The sequence below is a fragment of the Xyrauchen texanus genome, chromosome 32 (genome assembly GCF_025860055.1).
Source record: "Xyrauchen texanus isolate HMW12.3.18 chromosome 32, RBS_HiC_50CHRs, whole genome shotgun sequence".
Classification (NCBI taxonomy): Eukaryota; Metazoa; Chordata; class Actinopteri; order Cypriniformes; family Catostomidae; genus Xyrauchen; species Xyrauchen texanus.
This window is the reverse complement of record NC_068307.1, coordinates 12,604,564-12,625,027: the sequence shown is the minus strand read 5'-3', so window position 1 is coordinate 12,625,027 and position 20,464 is coordinate 12,604,564. Positions and strand designations below refer to the sequence as shown.

The following is a 20,464-nucleotide window of genomic DNA, read 5'->3' as shown; positions in this document are numbered from 1 at the left end:
ATTGTAGGCGCATGCACATACTAAAATATGTTCAGAGTACGTACAGTTAGAAAAATCTGGGTGCACGTGTTCAGTGCTTGAGCACACTGCTGTGATGAAATTTGCATCACAGGTCCTTTACCCTTCCTCAGCGTTCGCATCGGACCAAGTATACTTTAGGCTAATTTAATCACTAACATTTGATGAATTCTTAATACACACACACATATATACATATATACACAGTCACTACACTAGTTTACTCTCATGAATGGTGCCAAAAAAAAAAAAAACATCCAGTAAACGGCAGAAATGCCTTGTTGATGAAAGCGGTCAATGGAGAATTGCCTTTTTTTTTACTCCCCATTTTGAAACAATGTAATTTCGAGTAGGTAAATAATAACAGAAAGTTGGACTATTAAGAACATGGCTTTTGATTGGAATGGTGCCATGAACTTGACACAGTCACACACTCTTTAGTTTTTTCCACTCTGCTGCAAAGTTTAAGGAGAAAGAAGTTATGAAAGGGAAGGAAAAGAATATTTACAGCATGTGCGAGAGGAGTTGAGACGGCAAACTGTTCTGGAGCAAATTTTTCTGTGCGTGTTGTAGATTTGTGTTGGACAGCTGTACGTGTCAGCACAGGCATTGCAGTATGGGCTCAGATCTGTAATGTCTTACAGTTGGATCAGGAATGATGAGCTCAAACAGTGCATTTTTAGTTGACCGAGGGCAAACTGTGTGTGTTTGTGTGTACTCTCCACAAGTGAAGGGAAAAGGCTGTATGTACGTGTTCAGTGAGGGAAGGGGAAAAGACTGCGACCCGATGTGCTCTGAGATTTCCGCTGAACTCTGAGAGGGGTCAGGCACGGGGCAAGGTCAGGGCTCTAAAACAAACACTCTCACACACATGCATGCATACATACTGCAGAAACATGCACACATACTGCAGAGGGTCAATGACCAGAAAGACAGAGACTGATAACAGCAGGAGAAGAGAGAGAGAATGACAAGAATGGAGAAGGAAAGACAGACCGACAGACATTCATTTTGTACACATATGTACAGTTGCCTCAAAGTATTTGGACTGAGTTTTAGTAGCATCTGCAAACAAGATACTAGACCTTTTCTCAGAACTAAGTTTGTTTTATATAAATGGTCCCAAAGTCATTTTAGGATGAGCTCTGGAGATGGTGTTGTAATTTCTGAAAGTTAATGAAGACTTGTATATCAGAATGGGCAGTGCCAGTAACAACAAAAAAAAAGAGTGCACAGAGAGTGTGTCGCTAAAGAGGAGGAAGTGTTGTGGTTTGTGAAGTGGGCGGAGCAATGACAGTAAAAGTAGGAAGAAATGGTGTGATGGTAAGGCTATTATGAAATGTTGGGGGGGAGGTGAAGGCCTGGAAACAGTCATTATCACACCAACCATAGGCTGAATGTTCATGTTTTGTGGCCGTTTAGTCTTCTGTGTGATTTTTATTTAATTCTATGTAGTGTAATTCTGATTCATCAGTGTCCTCTTTAATGAGATCATTTAAACATTTCATTTAAATGTGTTGCAGCAAATAGCTTCATAGATTGAGATAATTGACCCAGTCCATGCTACAGAAATAAACACACACACACACACACAAACACACTGAGGGTTGATCCATTTCCCCTGGGGCCCCGTTTCACTCTATCATAATCAGTTCTCAGACACACTCTCACACAAACACACACAGCACCGCTGCTGAGGCCTGGAACATTCCGCGCATTCAGCTGTATGTGGGAACACTTAAAATAAGCCTCAGACACCAACACACACTCGCATGCAGACATTTAAAAAGACATGAAGCCTTCAAGTTTACTTGCATTGTGTAAAATGCCAAAGTCAGGGCATAATGTGATAGTATTGCAATTGAGGTCGAATAGAAATGCTTGTTTTGTTTTCCTTTCGCTTTAAGATGATAAAATACTTTTATATGTGTGATTTCCGGTTCCATTATAAAGTTTGTATGTGTTTGTGTGTGTTTCTTAGGTGCTGATATGTTTTAAACATGAGTGGAGTGGGTGAGAACTCACTTGAGCCACTGTGCTTGGACCGGAAACGCAAACTTTCCACATGTGACACGCCAGGACAAGGGTGAGTCTTTTAGGGTTTATTTACACTTGTGAGAGCATCAACATACAAACAAGCAATAAATGCCCTTTCAAAGGTATTGTTCACCCTAAAATGAAAATTGTTTTCATTATTTACTTACCCTCATGTGCACCTATATGACTTCTTTTATTCTTCTGTGGAACACACAAGAAGATACTATCAGACTGACTGCTTCAGTGACCATTCACTTTCTATGTATTAATGTTGAAAGTGAAAGTAGACTGAGGCTTGCATTCTTTTGTGTTACACTGAGAAAAGAAAGTAATTCGGGTTTGGAAATGTGAGGATTAACTGTCCATTTATGTATTTGTTTTCCTCTAAATTTGCTTGTATTTCACATGTGGTGTCTGCATGTGTGTATGTGTTCTACAGGTGTGATAAACGCAGGAGGGAACAGGAGAGCAAGTATATCGAGGAGCTCGCTGAACTGATTTCAGCCAACCTTAGTGACATTGACAGCTTCAATGTAAAACCAGACAAATGTGCCATCCTTAAAGAGACAGTGCGCCAGATACGACAGATCAAAGAGCAAGGTACACGTGTCCTGTGCTCGAACAGCTTTTTCTTTTAGATATTAGCCTGTGGAAATATTTACTAAACTCAGTGTGTTGAGACGAATACATTTCCTTGGATTTACAAAATGCTGCCACCTGGTGGTGGGTGTCACATTTATATTGTGTGAATACAGCAATGCTTTGTGGCTTGCTAGTATAGTGAAACTTTGTGAAACACCTTTGGCTCTTATTAGTTTATTCTTATAAGAAAATATAATTTTAGGCATTTAAACTAAAACATGTCTTTTACCTGTGAATAAAAAACAGGGTTTTACCATGAATCAAGTGTCTGGTTCTAGCAAACAAGACAATTAACTCTTTGTCTGTTTTTGCTGAAATTTACAAGCTTAGCCAATCAATAATTAATGTTTACATAGTGAAGAAGAAGAGGCACGGGACACAAATGCTGAGATTTAAAAAAACTTGATAGGAAGAGAGCGGAGATTCGCTAGATGAATAATTGCCAGCGCTGCTTGAAAGACATGCTGTAGGAGCTTGACCAGCGGCAGCTCGCTTAATCAAAATTAATAAAAATACAAATGTATTTAAATGCAAAAATGTATATAAAGCAAACCAAAACTCCCACAATGGGGAAAACAAACATAAACTACCCAGTAGGGGAAAAAGGTGTCCAGGCTGGGGCAGAGGGTAATGGAAATGGGCTGGACGGGGAACACAGGACCGACTGGACGTGGAACAGGACCGACTGGAACAAGACCAACCAACAGGACTGACTAGAATACACACAAGACTGGAAACATACAAAACTGGCCCTGGACAGCAAACACGAGGAGACTAAAATAGGGAGAGAAATCAACAGGTTAACAAGACAGGGCAGATGTGACTAATAAGCTAATAATGGGCAAACAAGTAGGCATAAGAAATAGAGAGACACTGTGATACAGAAACAAAACAAATCCATGTGCTCTCAAGACACCAAAACACCCGAATGGCATGAGGCAATATACGCCCATGCCAACCGACAAACAAGACGAGAAAATGCGTTGCAATGCCAAACAAAGCGAAGCCACGCATTCTCACACTAAACCAAACGAGTCTACATTGTGAGGAAAACAAGACAGGACTGCTGTGCGTGAGTTCGGCCAGGCACGACACCTTAGACCGAAGTGACCGAACCTCAGCACAATATGAAGATAGCTCGCAACCTGGGCGAGCGCAGCGCACGTCTGTGAGAGACAGACATAGATTATTGACGCGAGTGCATGCCACCAAGATGATAAACGTAATTCACTCATGCCAATACAGGACAAGACATGGAACATGAGTGTCCTGATCCCAACACCAAAACCGAACAAGACAGAAGGGTCAGGTTCCAGGCATCATGCACAAAACAGACATGGGACAATAATGCCATGGTCCTGTAACTCTTTCAGTCTGGGTTTTTGTCTGACAGGAATGTGGCATTATCGCCTCATGTCTTTCTTTTTTCATGTTTGGAGCATGGTGTCTGACATACATAAAGAATTAGTAGTATAGTGTACTTGCTGATGCATAATAATGATCTTAATTGCTTTGTGTGTATCATTTGTAAGAGTTTTTGTTTATTTACTATAATCAATATCATTCTTTTTTGTTTTTCATTACTCTCATAATTCTATATTACATTTAGAATGAAGTCTGCATGCTAAGCAACCTTCTAAGTTGCCAAGTTGGTTGCTTGAGACAGGCCTAAACATGCCTTGTTTCATTTGGGCTATATAACTCCCTGTTCACACAGCAAAACGATGAATAGCTGTTTGTTATTCTTTTTTTCTTATTTCACATTCCATCGGTTTATAGCACCTTACAGGGATGATACTTACAAATCCAAATGTTCTTTTCTCTTACAATGGCATCACAACTGACATTTACATGTATATCTTACATGTGTAATTACCTGCTTATAAAGATGTCTTTGTGTCCCATTTATTAATGATTTTGTCTGTTTTTGTGTCTAGTTTTAGTTGGTTCTGATTGGTTCTAATTCAGAAAATAATAATATTATGTGTAAACTTATTGATAAAGCATGAATTCTGTGTAAAAATCTATGCATGGTTAATGAATGTGATCCAATGTCGGTACTGTATAATACAGTTGTGATTAAATACACTAGTGCCAAAAGTTTGGAATAATGTAAAAATTTGGCATTCAACTACATTTACATTTATTCATTTGGCAGACGCTTTTATCCAAAGTGACTTACAAAAGAGGAAAAACATCAGCGAATCATCTTAGGGAGACAGTGGTACGAAAAGTGCCATATTACAAAGTTTCACTATCATCAGAATAGTATACAAAACAGATTTAAGTGCAACAACTGATCACAATGTCTAGTCAGGACATTAATAACGTGAAAAATGTTCGGCCTGGGTAGCAGTGAGTATTGATGCCGACTACCACTCGTGGAGTCGCAAGTTCAAATCCAGGGTGTGCTGAGTGACTCCAGTCAGGTCTCTCAAGCAACCAAATTGGCCAGGTTGCTAGGGAGGGTAGAGTCATATGGGGTTACCTCCTCGTGGTCACGATTAGTGGTATGCGCTCTCAATGGGGCGCATAATAATTTGTGCGTATATCGAAGAGAGTAGCATAAGCCTCCACATGCGGAGTCTGTTTTTCAGAACTTCTTAAACTACTTCAAAGAGTTCTTATAAAAAAAAGAAATCCTCCACATGCAGCAATGACAGCTTTGCAGATCCTTGATATTCTAGCGGTCAGTTTGTCCAGATACTCAGGTGACATTTCATCCCATGCTTCCTGTAGTGCTTGCCATAGATGTGGATGTATTATCGGGCACTTACATTTACATTTATGCATTTGGCAGACGCTTTTATCCAAAGCGACTTACAGTGCACTTATTACAGGGACAATCCCCCCGGAGCAACCTGGAGTTAAGTGCCTTGCTCAAGGGCCCAACAGTGGCATCTTGGTGGTGCTGGGGCTTGAACCCCCGACCTTCTGGTCAGTAACCCTGAGCCTCAACCACTGAGCCACCACTGATCTGGCCACTTCTCACACACCTTACAGTCTAGCTGATCCCACAAAAGCTCAATAGTTTTTCACACTCTTTTCCAATTATCTGTTGTCCAATGTCTGTGTTTCTTTGCCCATTCCATCCTTTTTGTTTCAAAAAGGCTTTTTCTTTGCAATTCTTCCCATATGCGTGCACCCCTGAGTCTTCTCTTTACTGTTGTACATGAAACTGGTGTTGTGTGGGTAGAATTCAATGAAGCTGTCAGCTTAGGTCTTGTGAGGCATCTATTTCTCAAAATAGAGACTCTGATGTATTTATCCTCTTGTTTAGTTGTACATCTGGCCTTCCAGATTTCTTTCTGTCCTTGTTAGAGCCAACTGGCTCCTTTTGTCTTTGAAGACTGTAGTGTACACCTTTGTATGAAATCTTGAGTTTTTGGGCAATTTCAAGCATTGTATAGCCTTCATTCCTCAAAACAATGATTGACTGACAAGTTTCGAGAGAAAGCAGTTCCTTTTTTGCCATTTTTGACCAAATATTTACCTTAAGACTTGCCAGTCTATTGCATACTGTGGCAACTCAAAACAATCACAAAGACAATGTTAGAAGTAGATTTCAATTGTGTTTGATGTAATGGCAAATTTTTATTTTCCTTACCAAATTAGCAATTAAGCATGATTATCAAGAATAAGGTGTTGGAGTTATGGCTGCTGGAAATGGGGCTAAGTTTGATAAAAAATATAAAATACAATTTCAAATAGTGATGGTGCAGATTTTGACATCAGTAATATCCTGACTATACTTTGTGATCAGTTGAATGTCTCTTTGGTTAATTTAAGTACCAATTTCCTTCCAAAACAGCAAAATCTGTACATTATTCAAAACTTTTGGCCGCCAGTATAGATTTAAGGTTCCCGTAGCTTAATTTTGCATTGATCTTAAATTTTTATGATATTGCTCACCACATCACATGTTGTCTGTGTCTGCTTGTCTGCTGTTGCTAAATGTGGTTACTGTTTACATTATACAGGTAAAAGCTCATGTGGAGATGATGATGTCCAGAAGGCGGATGTCTCCTCTACTGGTCAAGGGGTTATCGACAAGGACCAGTTGGGCCCTTTGCTACTGCAGGTTTGATTAGAGACCTAATTTTTTAAATAGATTTTTTTTTTTATCAATTCAATCCCCAGTTATTTGTCTATAAAAGTGATGTGCTGTTGTTTTAGTGTGAGCACTGAAGAAAGCTGTTGGCTGAAATGTTTATCTAATGCATGATGGCAAGATGGCGCCGTGGATGGCAGCCTCTGTGTTGAGCTCTCCAATTGTTTTGTTGTTTTTGTTTGTTTGTCCTGTGTTTAGTATATCTTTTTTCCAATCAGTTTAACCAGGGATATGAACTGCTGAACATTCGGCAGCACATAACAGACAATCTTTTCCCGGTTTTTGAGTATTCTGACATTTTGCTGGACATTTAAGTCAGAAGCGCAGCTTTGTTGTTCAAGCGTGCTGAGATGCAAGCGAGGGAAGCAAACTGGTGCTGGTCAAGCTCCAACAGCATGTCTTTCGAGCAGTGCTGCCAATTATTCATCTAACGAATCTCCGAATCTTTCCTAACAAAATTTAACAGATGTAACAATGTTAAAGAAGATGCACTGTCCTAATTTGGAAGCGCTATTTATCAACTGTAAGACTTTCTACTCGCCATGGGAGTTTTCCTCGTTTATTCTGGTGAGTGCTAATATTCCTCAACAAGCGTGTTTTGAGCGCAGCACTGCAACAGCTTGCTGATCAGATCACAGACACGGAACAACAATACTTGGACTCACTTATTATTATTCTTTGTGACTTTAACAGAGCCAACCTCACCTGTGTATTGACAAAATACAGACAGCATTTTACATGCTCCACCAGAGACAGAAGCCTGCTTTGAGTGCACTGATTGGAGTGTTTTGAAGCTGCAGACACCAATCTGGATGAGCTCACAGATACTGTGACATCACATATCACTTTCTGTGAGAATATGTGCATTCCTACAAAGACTTATTTAATGTTAAATAATGACAAACCATGGTTTACAGCAAGACTTGGGTAGCTTCGTCAGGCCAAAGAGGATGCTTACAGAAGTGGGTATAAAATCCTGCACAATCAGGCCAGAAACACACTGACAAATGAGAATAGAGTGGCTAAAAGAAGTTATTCTGAAAAGCTAAAAAACAAGTTTTCAGCTAACGACCCTACATCAGTGTGGAGAGGCCTGAAAGACATTACTAACTACAAGACACGATCCCCCAACACTGTTGGTAGCCAACAAATGGCTGATGGACCTGGATGTGTTTTATTGTAGATTTGAAAAGCCCAGTCTCACACCCCACACCTGCTCTGACCTTCACTTCACACAAAAGTCAACACCTCTTGAAACCACCCTCCTGCTACTCAACCTACACTTAAGATCTGTGAAGAGGATGTGTGCTGGGTCTTCCAGAAACAAAAGACAAGGAAACCACAGGGCCCTGACAGTGTTTCACCCACTTGTCTAAAATCCTGTGCTGACTTGCTGGCCTCCATCTTCACACAGATCTTCAACAGATCACTGGAGCAGTGTGAAGTTCCCTGCTGCTTCAAACGCTCCTCCATTATCCCTGTCCCCAAGAAACCCCAAATTACTGGAGTTAATGACCATAGACCTGTCACTTTGATGTCTGTGGTCATTAAGTCATTTGAGAGACTGGATCCCCTTCAATTTTCTTATCATGCAAACAGATCTGTGGATGATGCAGTAAACATGGGATTGCAACATCTGGACAGACCAGGAACATATGTAAGGATAAGTATGACACTACTGTCATCTGCCTCATCTAGGATGATGATGAGTCTGAATACAGAAGAACAGCTGGCTGTCAAAACGTCCTGGAGATGGTAGTGAACACCCCAATATTGACCCCGCTCACCATTCTGAACAGCACTGTGGCAGCAGTGGAGTCATTCAGGTTCCTGGGCTCTACCATTTCACTGGACTTGAAGTGGGAGACCCACATTGACTCCATTGTGAAAAATGCCTAGCAGAGATTTTACATCCTTCACCAGTTGAGGAAGTTCAACCTGCCACTGACAATGCTGATACAGTTCTACTCGGCAGTCAGAGTCTGTCCTCTGCACTTCAAAAACTGTCTGGTTTGGTTCAGTTCAGCTATGAAATCGGACATCAGAATACTACAAAGGACATTTTGGTCTGCTGAGTGGATTATTGGTTGCCCCCTGCCCTCCCTTCAAGAACTGTACACTTCCAGAGTGAGGAAAACGGCTGGAAAAATCACTCTGGACCCCACTCACCCAGCCCACTACCTTTTTGAACTGATGCCTTCTGGCCGGCGCTACAGAGCACGGAGCACCAGAACCGTCAGGCACAAGAACAGGTTTTCCCCTCAAAAACTGCCCCATTGAGCAATAATTATGTGCAATACTCAGCTTAGTCTGTTTATATTTATCAAACCTATTCTACCTCTTCTGCCATTACATTCCCTTGCACTGTATATAACAGATTTGTAGATTTACACTCTACAATATCAGGAAGATAAGACCCTTCCTCTCTGTACATGCCACACAACTGCTCGTTCAGTCCCTTGTCATAACTAGACTGGACTACTGTAACGTTCTCATTGCAGGCCTTCCTGCATGTGCTATTAGACCTCTCCAAATGATCCAGAATGCAGCAGCACGTCTGGTCTTTAATGAACCTAAGAGAGCACATGTTACACCACTCTTTGTCTCTCTCCACTGGCTGCCGGTTCATGCCCGTTTTAAATTCAAGGCCCTGATGCTGGCATATAAAACAGTCACTGGGTCTGCTCCACCATACCTAAAAACATTTATGCAGAGCTACGTTCCCACCAGAAGCCTGCGGTCGGCTAAGGAACGTCGGCTTGTCGTACCAAAACAAAGAGGCACCAAAACACTTTCCCGGACTTTCAGTTTCATCATACCACGGTGGTGGAATGACCTTCCCAACTCAATCCGGGAAGCTAACTCACTCTCTATCTTCAAAAAGCGGCTAAAAACACATCTTTTCCAAAAGCACTTAACCGGTCAATAAAAAAATATATATATATATATATATATATATATATATATATATATATATATATATATATATATATATATATATATATTTACATTTCTTGTTGCACTTAAATCTGTTTTGTATACTATTCTGATGATAGTGAAACTTTGTAATATGGCACTTTTTGTACCACTGTCTCCCTAAGATGATTCGCTGATGTTCTTCCTCTTTTGTAAGTCGCTTTGGATAAAAGCGTCTGCCAAATGAATAAATGTAAATGTAAATTTGTATTTGAACATGAGTGAATGTATGTATATATCTCCGTTTGTGTGTGTGTGTGTGTGTGTATTTGTGTATATTTATGTGTGTGTATATATACGTATGTACGTGTGTGTGTGTATGTGTGTGTGTGTATATATATATATATATATATATATATATATATATATATATATATATATATATATATATATATATATATATATATATATAATTACATATATTACATATATTACTGTGCAAAAGTTTTAAGCACTTGTGATATTGTGATACTTGCATAGTTAGGATGTCTTCAAAAATAATGAGATAAATAGTTTTCATTTATGAAATCACAGTTGTGAATCACAATCCATATTCATGATCCTTCACGCCTCCTCGCATATGACCTTTCTAACACTAAAAGTATCTTACAAAAGTTCAATTACTATATTGTTTTGTATGAATAAGTGATCAGGATGGTTTTCACATCATTTTGTAGCAAAGATTCTAGGCTACAAGATCCAGCTCTCAAAAGTCTTGTGGACAAATATTTATTATGTGTTATATGGCCTTATTTCAATGACTTAAAATTTAAGTTTTTTCAAAAACCACGCATAAATGTTATTTTCTCAAAAATACAAACATGTTTATACATGTTGCTCACATATTATTTTAGCCCAGTTTGTGCTGAATACAGTGTTATCAGACTTTAGTCATTAATATGTTATTAAGCAACTGAAAAAGCACAAATGTCAAGGCATGTCAAAACTTCTCCAGGGCTCAAAACGGCACCAATTCTCCTAGGTACACCTGGACATGGTTTTTCTTGGTTGTTGGCAGAGAGCATGTTCCAAGCTTCTTGGAGAATTCACCACAGTTCTTCTATCTATTTAGGCTGTTTCAATTGCTTCTGTCTCCATGTAATCTCAGACTGACACAATGTTCAGTGGGGGAATTTATGGGGGCCATGACATCTGTTGCAGGGCTCCCTGTTCTTCTTTCTATTTGCAAAAGTAATGTTTGGGAGTCTAACATTTATATATCCTATTCAGTCACTAAAGCTGAAGATATAAATGACCATCTTATGACAAATGCTTTTGTGAAACATCTAATGTGCCTAAGACTTTTGCACAATACTGTGTGTGTGTGTGTGTGTGTGTATTTTACATATATAGTGTGTGTATATAATATATATAGTGTGTGTATATACAGTGCATCCGGAAAGTATTCACAGCACTTCACTTTTTCCACATTTTGTTATGTTACAGCCTTATTCCAAAATGGATGAAATTAATTATTTTCCTCAAAATTCTACAAACAGTACCCCATGATGACAACGTGAAAGAAGTTTGTTTTAAATCTTTGCGAATTTATTATAATAAAAAACGAAAAAATCACATGTAGGCCTACATAAGTATTCACAGCCTTTGCCATAACACTCAAAATTGAGCTCCGGTGCATCCTGTTTCCACTGATCATCCTTGATGTTTCTACAACTTGATTGGAGTCCACCTGTGGTAAATTCAGTTGATTGGACATGATTTGGAAAGGCACACACCTGTCTATATAAGTTCCCACCATTAACAGTGCATGTCAGAGCACAAACAAAGCCATGAAGTCCAAGGAATTGTCTGTAGACCTCTGAGACAGGATTGTATCGAGGCACAGATCTGTGGAAGCGTACAGAAACATTTCTGCAGCATTGAAAATCCCAATGAGTACAGTGGCCTCCATCATCCGTAAATGGAAGAAGTTTGGAACCACCAGGACTCTTCCTAGAGCTGGCCGCCCAGCCAAACTGAGCGATCGGGGTAGAAGTGCCTTAGTCAGGGAAGTGACCAAGAACCCAATGGTCACTCTTGACAGAGCTTCAGCGTTTATCTGTGGAGAGAGGAGAGCCTTCCAGAAGAACAACCATCTCTGCAGCACTCTACCAATGAGGCCTGTATGGTAGAGTGACCACACTGAAGCCACTCCTCTGTAAAAGGCACTTTACAGCCCGCCTGGATTTGCCAATAAGCACCTGAAGGACTCTCAGACCATGAGAAACAAAATTCTCTGGTCTGATGAAACAAAATTGAACTCTTTGGCCTGAAATGGCAAGTGTCATGTCTGGAGGAAACAAGGCATCACCTGGCCAATACCATCACTACAGTGAAGCATGGTGGTGGCAGCATCACTGTGTATATATGTATGTATATATATGTGTGTGTGTGTGTGTGTGTGTGTGTGTGTGTGTGTGTGTGTGTGTGTGTGTGTGTGTGTGTGATGTATGTATCTATGTCATGTTGTTGCATTGTTTGTGCACTGGAAGCTACCATCACCAAGACAAATTCCTTGTAGGTGTAAGCATACTTGGCAAAAATTTTGAATCACATTCTGATTCTTCTAATTGATGTCTAATTGATATTTCAGTATGCAGACAGACAGCTAGCAAGTTTTGTTTAAGCCAACAATTCCCTCTACTTACATTAGAGACCTTAAATGTCAAAAGTCACTATATAAACATATGCTATCATCCTTACTTTATTATGATTTGTTAATACATTTTGTGTATTCAAGGCATTTGCTTAAGAAGTATTTTAGTTTGAATAGTTTTTGTATTTTTGCAACCCATGTAGTCAATGCTTTAATAATATTTTTGTGCACTTTCTCTCTTTCTCTCTTTGTCTATACAGGCTCTTGATGGGTTTTTGTTTGTAGTGAGTCGTGAAGGCAGCATTGTTTTTGTGTCCGATAATGTGACTCAGTATCTGCAGTATAAACAGGAGGAGTTAATCAACACCAGCATCTATAACATACTGCACGAGGAGGATAGAGAAGAGCTGCATAAAAACCTGCCCAAAAGCAATGGTATATTTGCTACTGTATTTCTGAAAGTAAACACACGTAGTGTTTTAAAGTTGAATGTATGTGCTCTTAGTTTAATATGCACAGGCAACATTAACTCAACCAATTTTGGGAGTTTTGGGCAGGACTACTTGATTTTCAAAAATTGCTGTAGAGGGTGTATTTTGCAATTCGTTTGAGGTTAGTGGTACAGAAATTATAATTATTATTAGAGGAATGATTATTTATGACTAAAAACCAATGGTCAAGTAGATTAAATGTGTTTAATGTAATAATTGTTTTCCACACACTAAATGAACACTAAGAAGAATTATATTTAATAATTTTTATTTATAGGCATTTCATATTTATATTACCTTTTTATTAAAATATTTCAAAACATATAAAATGCCTCTTGGTCATTTCTAAGAAAATTTGATTGATTACACAAACTAATCATTGAATCAGAATCATGTATCAGATTCACTGAAATGTGTAGTTTGAACTTTTTAACTTCAGAGATCCAACACTTTAAGTCTAAAGAGGAAACTTAATGGCAAAGTAAAAGTGCATTCAAATAATTGCAATATGGCATTGCCTAAATTTGTAATGCCATTAAAATCATTGTGAAAAACAGTAAATGTAAAAAAAAATTCTACAAGCTGTTTAGTCTATAGATCATACATAATCGACTGCTTTGTTCCCTGATAGAGTAAACCAGCATCCCATCAAGCATGCTATTCAGTTCAACACAGTGACAAATCCCAGACATCAACTGTTAGATATTAGTCTTTGATGTAATTTTTCATTTTTGTATGAATGTAGGTCCCAAAAGTGTCTCGTGGGGTGGAGATGCCTCCCGTCAAAAGAGTCACACATTTAACTGTCGTATGCTAGTGAAGTTCGGCCATGGTGGTCCTGGTGGAGAAGAGGGGGCTGGTGGGCCGCGCTATGAGACCATGCAGTGTTTTGCTCTAACGCAGCCTAAGGCTATGATGGAGGAAGGGGAAGGTAAGGCATCATTTCATGCATCTCATCTCATAAATACTTTACCAAATATTGAAATCTGTGTCATTTGTCTCATCATGATGACCTTGACATAACAGATGTTGTTATAAATTAAGGGTGGAAAAAGGAGTCTTCTTTCTCTTTCAGACCTGCAGTCGTGTATGATTTGTGTAGCACGGAGAGTGACCGCAGTGGAGAGGACGGAACGATTCAGCACTAGACATGAGCTGTCAGGTAAAATCTGTTATAGTGTTGTTTGACTGATTAACGTAATGAATAGTTCTCCTAAAAAAATATATATTATCATTTGCTCACCCCCATGGTGTTCCAACCCTGTATTATTTTATATATTCTGTGACTGATAGAAAATAAAAAAAATGTATACTGTCAAGCACCAAAATGGACAAAAAAAGAGCATCATAAATGTCATCAATAATACATATGCTCAATATTCCAAGTCTTCTGAATCCAAATGAATGCTTCATGTGAGGAACACACCGAATTTACATTTTTGTTCACTGATAATCTTCCCCTCTAACATGACATGTTAGAATCAGTGCCATTTGGCATCAGTGATATCAAACCTGTCGTGATGCATCTAAAGGTTCCATATGATTTTGTTTTGCTCCATTGGAGAGAAAGATTATCGGTAAATAATGGTTAAATCCATTGCATCTGATAAAAGTGAACTGTCCTATTTTAACATTTATCTGTGTGTGTCTGTTCTCAGGTAAACTGATCGAGATCGAGCAGCAGAGTTTGTTGCACACCACCATGCGTACTGGCTGGGAGGATTTAGTGCGCAGGTGTATGCAAATGTTCCTGCATCGCAGTGAAGGTCAACCCTGGTCCTACAAGAGACACTATCAAGAAGGTTTGTGATATTACATTTGTGCCCCTTGTACCTGTATAAATGTCTTTTAAGATGCCAAACAACAAACTATAAATTAATCCAGTGGTTCCCTACCCGGTTCCTGGAGGCCCCCCAACACTACATATTTTGGATATCTCCCTAATTAAACACACCTGATTCAACTCATCTGCTTTTTAGTGGTGACTCCAAGACCTGATTTGGGTGTGTCAGATAAGGGAGATATACAAAATGTGTAGTGTTGGGGGACCTCCACGAACAGGTTTGAGAACCACTGGAACATTTTGTAAATTTTTTTGTTTCTTTTTATATATTTTTACTCCTGTTATTCTCCCTTTTCAGCATATATGCATGGTAGAGCAGAGACTCCACCCTATTGGTTCTCTCTGTCAGATGGCACGCTGGTAACAGCACAAACACGCAGTGAACTCTGCCGCAACCCTGTCACCAATGATCCGCTCACCTACCTCTCTTCTCATCTTCTGCAGAGGTTGGTGGCCTTCTGCCCAAATCTTAGTTTGCTTCCACTTGCCCTTTAATGGTGGTACTCCTGGTAACCCATTCCATTCACTTCTGTCTTTCTATTTCATACAGGGAGCAAAATGGATACAGACCCAACCAGGGTGGTGTAATGCGATCAGTTATGGGGAATTCAAATCCTAATGCCCAGATGGGCATGGTTCCAGGTGGAGGCATGGGCCATACCCGGGGTTATGGCATAAACGAGCAAGGTCATATGGGGCCAAGAGGAGGCCCCATGTATGGCCCTGGCAACAGGATGAATCAAATGAACCCAATGCATCAGATGAATCAAATGAACCAGATGAATTCAGTGAATCAAATGAACATGAATCAGATGAACTGTATGAATCAAATGGGCACCATGATTCCGATGAATCAGATGAATTCCATGAGTCAGATTAATCAGATGGGGCATCCTGGCATGAATCAGCACCAGCAGGGTCAGTTCCACAGTGGTTATGGTATGGGCATGACAAGCCCTTCCCAAGGCAGTCCTGGTATGAATCCTGCCCAACAAAATCACATGGGGTCCCCACGAATAAGAGGGAGTCCAAAAATGGGTGCAAGTCCCTTCTCACCTGGAAGTATGTGTCCCCTCGTAACAGTTATAAAGTCTGGCCTGTATGGAATTTGGGATTGAAGAATTCCACAAAAAGATTTCCAGAATTCGAACGGCAGTTATTTACAAAGTTCTACTCATCTGCATCTCCTTGTGCATTTGTGTGTGCAGATTCCATACAGGCCTATTTGAAATATATTAGCTGTGTTTCAATTGGTCTTATAGCATTAGTTGTAAACTTTCAAACAAGCTCAAGATATGTAAAATTTCTTCTCTTTATGTAATAGGTATGCATTCCCCCATGGGTCCTGTGGGCATGGGAGGCAGTGGTGGATCCTCTGGTCCAGCAGTTGGCAACACCTTCTCTAGCAGCTCACTAAATGCTCTGCAGGCCATCAGTGAAGGGGTGGGCTCTTCTCTACCTTCTGCTCTCAACTCACCAGCCCACAAATCTGATAGCTCTCCCAGTATAAACTCAACACAGTCCTGTCAGCCAAGTCAGACTGGCACCAGCAAACTCATTACTGGTGACTCCAAGAGCCCATCAAGTGCCCATAGCACTGGATTAGATCAACAGCAAGCCTCTTATTCTGAAACCGCAGTGGATAAGCCAGACAGTCAGTCCAACAAGGAGGGTTCTACTGGGGCAGATGTCAATAGGAGAGTCCCTGACGGAAAGGGCCACAAGAAGTTACTGCAGTTGCTCACCTCGCCAACTGAAGAGATTGGTCTTGGGACTGTGACTGGTGGACCTACTCCAGGTCGTGCCTCCACGCCAATGATTCCTGACTCCAAGGATGTAGGAGGTGGCATGATGAGTCCTTCATCAACAGGGGTATCCTCCTCATCTTCTGGTCCATCATCTGGGAATAATGCAAATCAACAATGCTCAGGAGTGTCGTCTTCAGCTTGTACTAGTGGACATGGTACTCACACATTACAGGAGAAACACAAGATACTCCACAAGCTTCTTCAAAATGGAAACACACCTGACGAGGTGGCTCGCATCACAGCCGAGGCAACAGGTAAGACCTCTCTCGGTTCAGAGCACCCAGGTGCTGAGGGGAGGAGTTTGGAACTCAAACAGGAGCAGCACAGTCCAAAAGAAGGAAAAAAGCCACAAGCCCTCCTTCACTACCTCCTCAATAAGGATGACTCCAAAGAGCCCAATGCCACAGAGGTCAAACCAAAGCTGGAGGAGCTGGAGGGGAGAGGGGCCACTGCAGGGCAAGGGTCAGGGGTCACAAACTCTAATTCTAACAGCCAGGATGGCAAAGTCAAGATTGAACCACCTGATGAGGTATGTATGGTTGCTTTTTAGGTTCATTTTTCTCAAGATCACACCAGTTCTATATTTTATGATTTTCATTTTGGAGCTGTATAAAAAAAAATAAAAAGTAATTGGTTAAACAGTGGTTTTCAAACTTTTTAATGCCAAGGACCCCCAAATATCATGTTCCTCTTGCGTGAGACACCCTTTTCTAATATATAAAGGCAGTTTTTTTATATATATATATATATATATATATATACATACACATACACACACACACACACACACACACACACACACACACACACACTCACTGAGCACTTTTATTAAGAACACTGTAATCCTAATAAAGTGCCTGATGTGGTCTTCTGCTGTTGTAGCTCAACTGCCTCAAGGTATGACAAGTTGTGCATTCTGACATTCTATTCTGCAGAGCGCTGTTCTCTGTATTGTTACACATACCCAAAGCATGCATGGAATAATAAACAGTGTGTGTTAAATTTACAGTGCTCTACATTCATTAATTGCACATTTGTTAATTCCAAATATGCTTGGCCCCTGAAAGTTACTATCCAAATCTTAAATAACCTCATAACACTGGGTTTTTGTGGACTGAAAAATGGACGAGAGCATTTCTCTTCCTTTTGTCCTTCAGTGTACTGCCAAAATGAAAGTTTCTGCCAAAATAAAAGTTCTGCATAGTTATGCTGGCTCCTATCTGGGCTTTGTGGAGGCCAGTCAAGATCTTCCAAACTAGACTCAGAAAACCATGTCTTTATGAACCTCGCTGTGTACACAGGGGTCATACTGGAACAGAAATGATCCCACCCCCAAAGTGTTGCCACAAAGATTGAAGCACAAAATTTGCCAGAATATCATTGCATGGAGTAGTATTGTGCTTTATCACAGAAACTACTGAAATAAACAAACCTGTTAATTAGAAAGGGGTGTCCACATACTTTTGGCCAAATAGAGCATGTAAACCTGAAGATACAAATTTTAATTAAATTCAAATTTATTTTCTCACAATATATATTGTTCCACAGCAGTTTAACAAAAAATAGTGCTAGAATATGAAATTCATTAAATGTATTAAAAATATAGCATTTAAAGTGCAGTATGTAAGATTCAGAAACGCTTGTTATTAATGACTCCTGTGGCCATTAACTGAACTGCAGCCGACTACCTGTTGCTCGTGCACGCTCTCGTGCACACACTCCATAGGGACGTGTGCGAGCATCAGCCAAAACAATGACATAACGTGATTCACCGGCATCATGCTGACAGATGAGGTAGCTTAATTATAATTACACAGTTATGATTGTTTTACTACAAACTTTGAGACTGTATATTATATTTGACTAAATTGAATACATTTGGTGGATGATGACAATAGAATATACATTATAAATATGTTGACACAATTCAGTATTGATGTGATTCCATCACAGCTGTCATTTTGATATATCGATGCGCTGTCTGCATAACCAAGTTACGTTACACTAATGAATGGGTCTTTTTGCATTATCTTGAACATTGTCTAGCATTCATTTCATGTATTGTTGTAGTTTGCCTTGCAGAATAATTACAGAGTAACATTATTTATGACAATTACTGTGCAGGCAAGATCAAGTTAGCTAAAATTACACAGATCAATCCTTATGGCACTACATTTCACATGCTTTTCAGTTATGTAAGCTTACCTGTCCAATAAGAAGAATGCCAATTCAGGGGGAGTTTTGATCCCCAAACCAAACAAAGGTACCTCCAGGAATCAAATGCCCTGCCAATGTTCACCCTAGTTTTCGCTCGACCGATTCAGTAGATTAATGTTTTTTTTTTTTTGGCTTACTCTGAGTTTGTGTGGGAGCTGGACGTTTGCTGGATTCCATCTCTAAGATTTTTTACATTATTTTGTTATTTTTTTTAATGCATTTGGCAGATGCTTTTATCCAAAGCGACTTACAGAGCCCTTATTACAGGGAACATCCCCCTGGAGCAACCTGGAGGTAGGTGCCTTGCTCAAGGACACAATGGTGGTGGCTGTGGGGCTCAAACCAGCATCCTTCTGATTACCAGATTACCAGTTATGTGATAGATAACATTTTACCAGTTATGTGAAAGATAACATTACCTAGTGTTGCAGACAGTTGTCGCTATTGAATAGCGGAAGAGAAGCTCTGTGGCAAGGCTCTTGGCTCATTTGTTTTTCTGGCAAAAGCGACCTGCTCCCTTCACATGAAAATCAGTCAACAGGCTTTAATAGGCAACCTAGGAAGTACAGGAAGGGCTACTTTTTTAAGTTGCGTTACAAGACGTTCACACATTTGCGTAAAAAGTCAAATATAACATGATAATTGTTACATATTGCACCTTTTAAACATATTTAATTAATATCTTACCATTTCACTTTGACACTCCTAAACAATACATTTGGGGGGGGGGGGAACTGTTTGCTCTCACAATTTCTCTAGAAATTGGGGCATGAATAGTGCATTCAAATCCAGGGTGTGCTGAGTGACTCCAGCCAGGTCTCCTAAGCAACCAAATTGGCCCGGTTGCTAGGGAGGATAGAGTCACATGGGGTTACCTCCTCGTGGTCATGATTAGGTGTTCTCGCTCTCAGTGTGGGCACATGGTAAATTGTGCGTGGATCGTGGAGAGTAGCGTGAGCCTCCACATGTGGAGTCTCTGCGGTGTCATGCACAGTGAGCTACATGATAAAATGCACATATTGATGGTGTCAGAAGCGGTGGCAACTGAGACTTGTCCTCCACCACCCGGATTGAGGTAACCGCGCCACCATGAGGACATACGAAGTAGTGGGAATTGGGCATTACAAAAATTAATGTCTCTAGAAACACTTGGACCGCCTCGCATCTCCTTAGGGGTCCTTGAACTCCAGTTTGAAAACCCCTGACTGAAAAATTACTTGTATCTGGATAATGATACAGAACAGATCTTTAATCAGTATTAAAAATAATGATAATTACTAAATTATGTTTGTTGATATGCAATAAAAATATATTGTACATCTCTTTGTGATCTAATGAAAATAATTATAACATCAGTCCTTTGTTTTTCCAGCTGGACAGCTTGGAGAGCATTCTTGGAGGGCTGAGGAATTCTGGCTCTGGAATGTTTGCTGATTCTGGGACAGAAGGGGGCAATAAGCAGGGCAATGGACCCAACAGCACTGCACATGGTGAGTCACAATCACCTCAGGGGCACAAGTCAGCATGGGGTGTTGAAAATGTAATTTGACTTGGTGATAACATGTACAATTCAACAGAAAATGTACTGTGCATATACACCAATCAGCCTCAACGTTAAAACCACCTGTCTAATATTGTGTAGATCCCCCTCTGCCACCAAAACAGCGCCAACCCGCATCTCATAATAGCATTCTGAGATGTTATTCTTCTCACCACAATTGTACA

At 40.1% G+C, this 20,464-nt stretch overlaps 1 protein-coding gene across 1 annotated transcript in view; it reads left to right on the top strand.

Moving 5' to 3' along the window:
• LOC127625651 (nuclear receptor coactivator 3-like) overlaps positions 1-20,464 on the top strand; it is a 76,336-nt gene that overhangs the window by 37,839 nt on the left and 18,033 nt on the right. The window contains exons 2-12 of the mRNA XM_052100958.1: positions 2,000-2,104; positions 2,495-2,655; positions 6,678-6,778; positions 12,641-12,815; positions 13,617-13,802; positions 13,947-14,033; positions 14,530-14,673; positions 15,013-15,160; positions 15,265-15,776; positions 16,039-17,051; positions 20,112-20,229. Of these exons, the coding sequence (XP_051956918.1) occupies positions 2,019-2,104; positions 2,495-2,655; positions 6,678-6,778; positions 12,641-12,815; positions 13,617-13,802; positions 13,947-14,033; positions 14,530-14,673; positions 15,013-15,160; positions 15,265-15,776; positions 16,039-17,051; positions 20,112-20,229 (2,731 nt within the window). The 5' untranslated portion in view covers positions 2,000-2,018. The remainder of the gene's footprint in view (positions 1-1,999; positions 2,105-2,494; positions 2,656-6,677; positions 6,779-12,640; positions 12,816-13,616; positions 13,803-13,946; positions 14,034-14,529; positions 14,674-15,012; positions 15,161-15,264; positions 15,777-16,038; positions 17,052-20,111; positions 20,230-20,464) is intronic.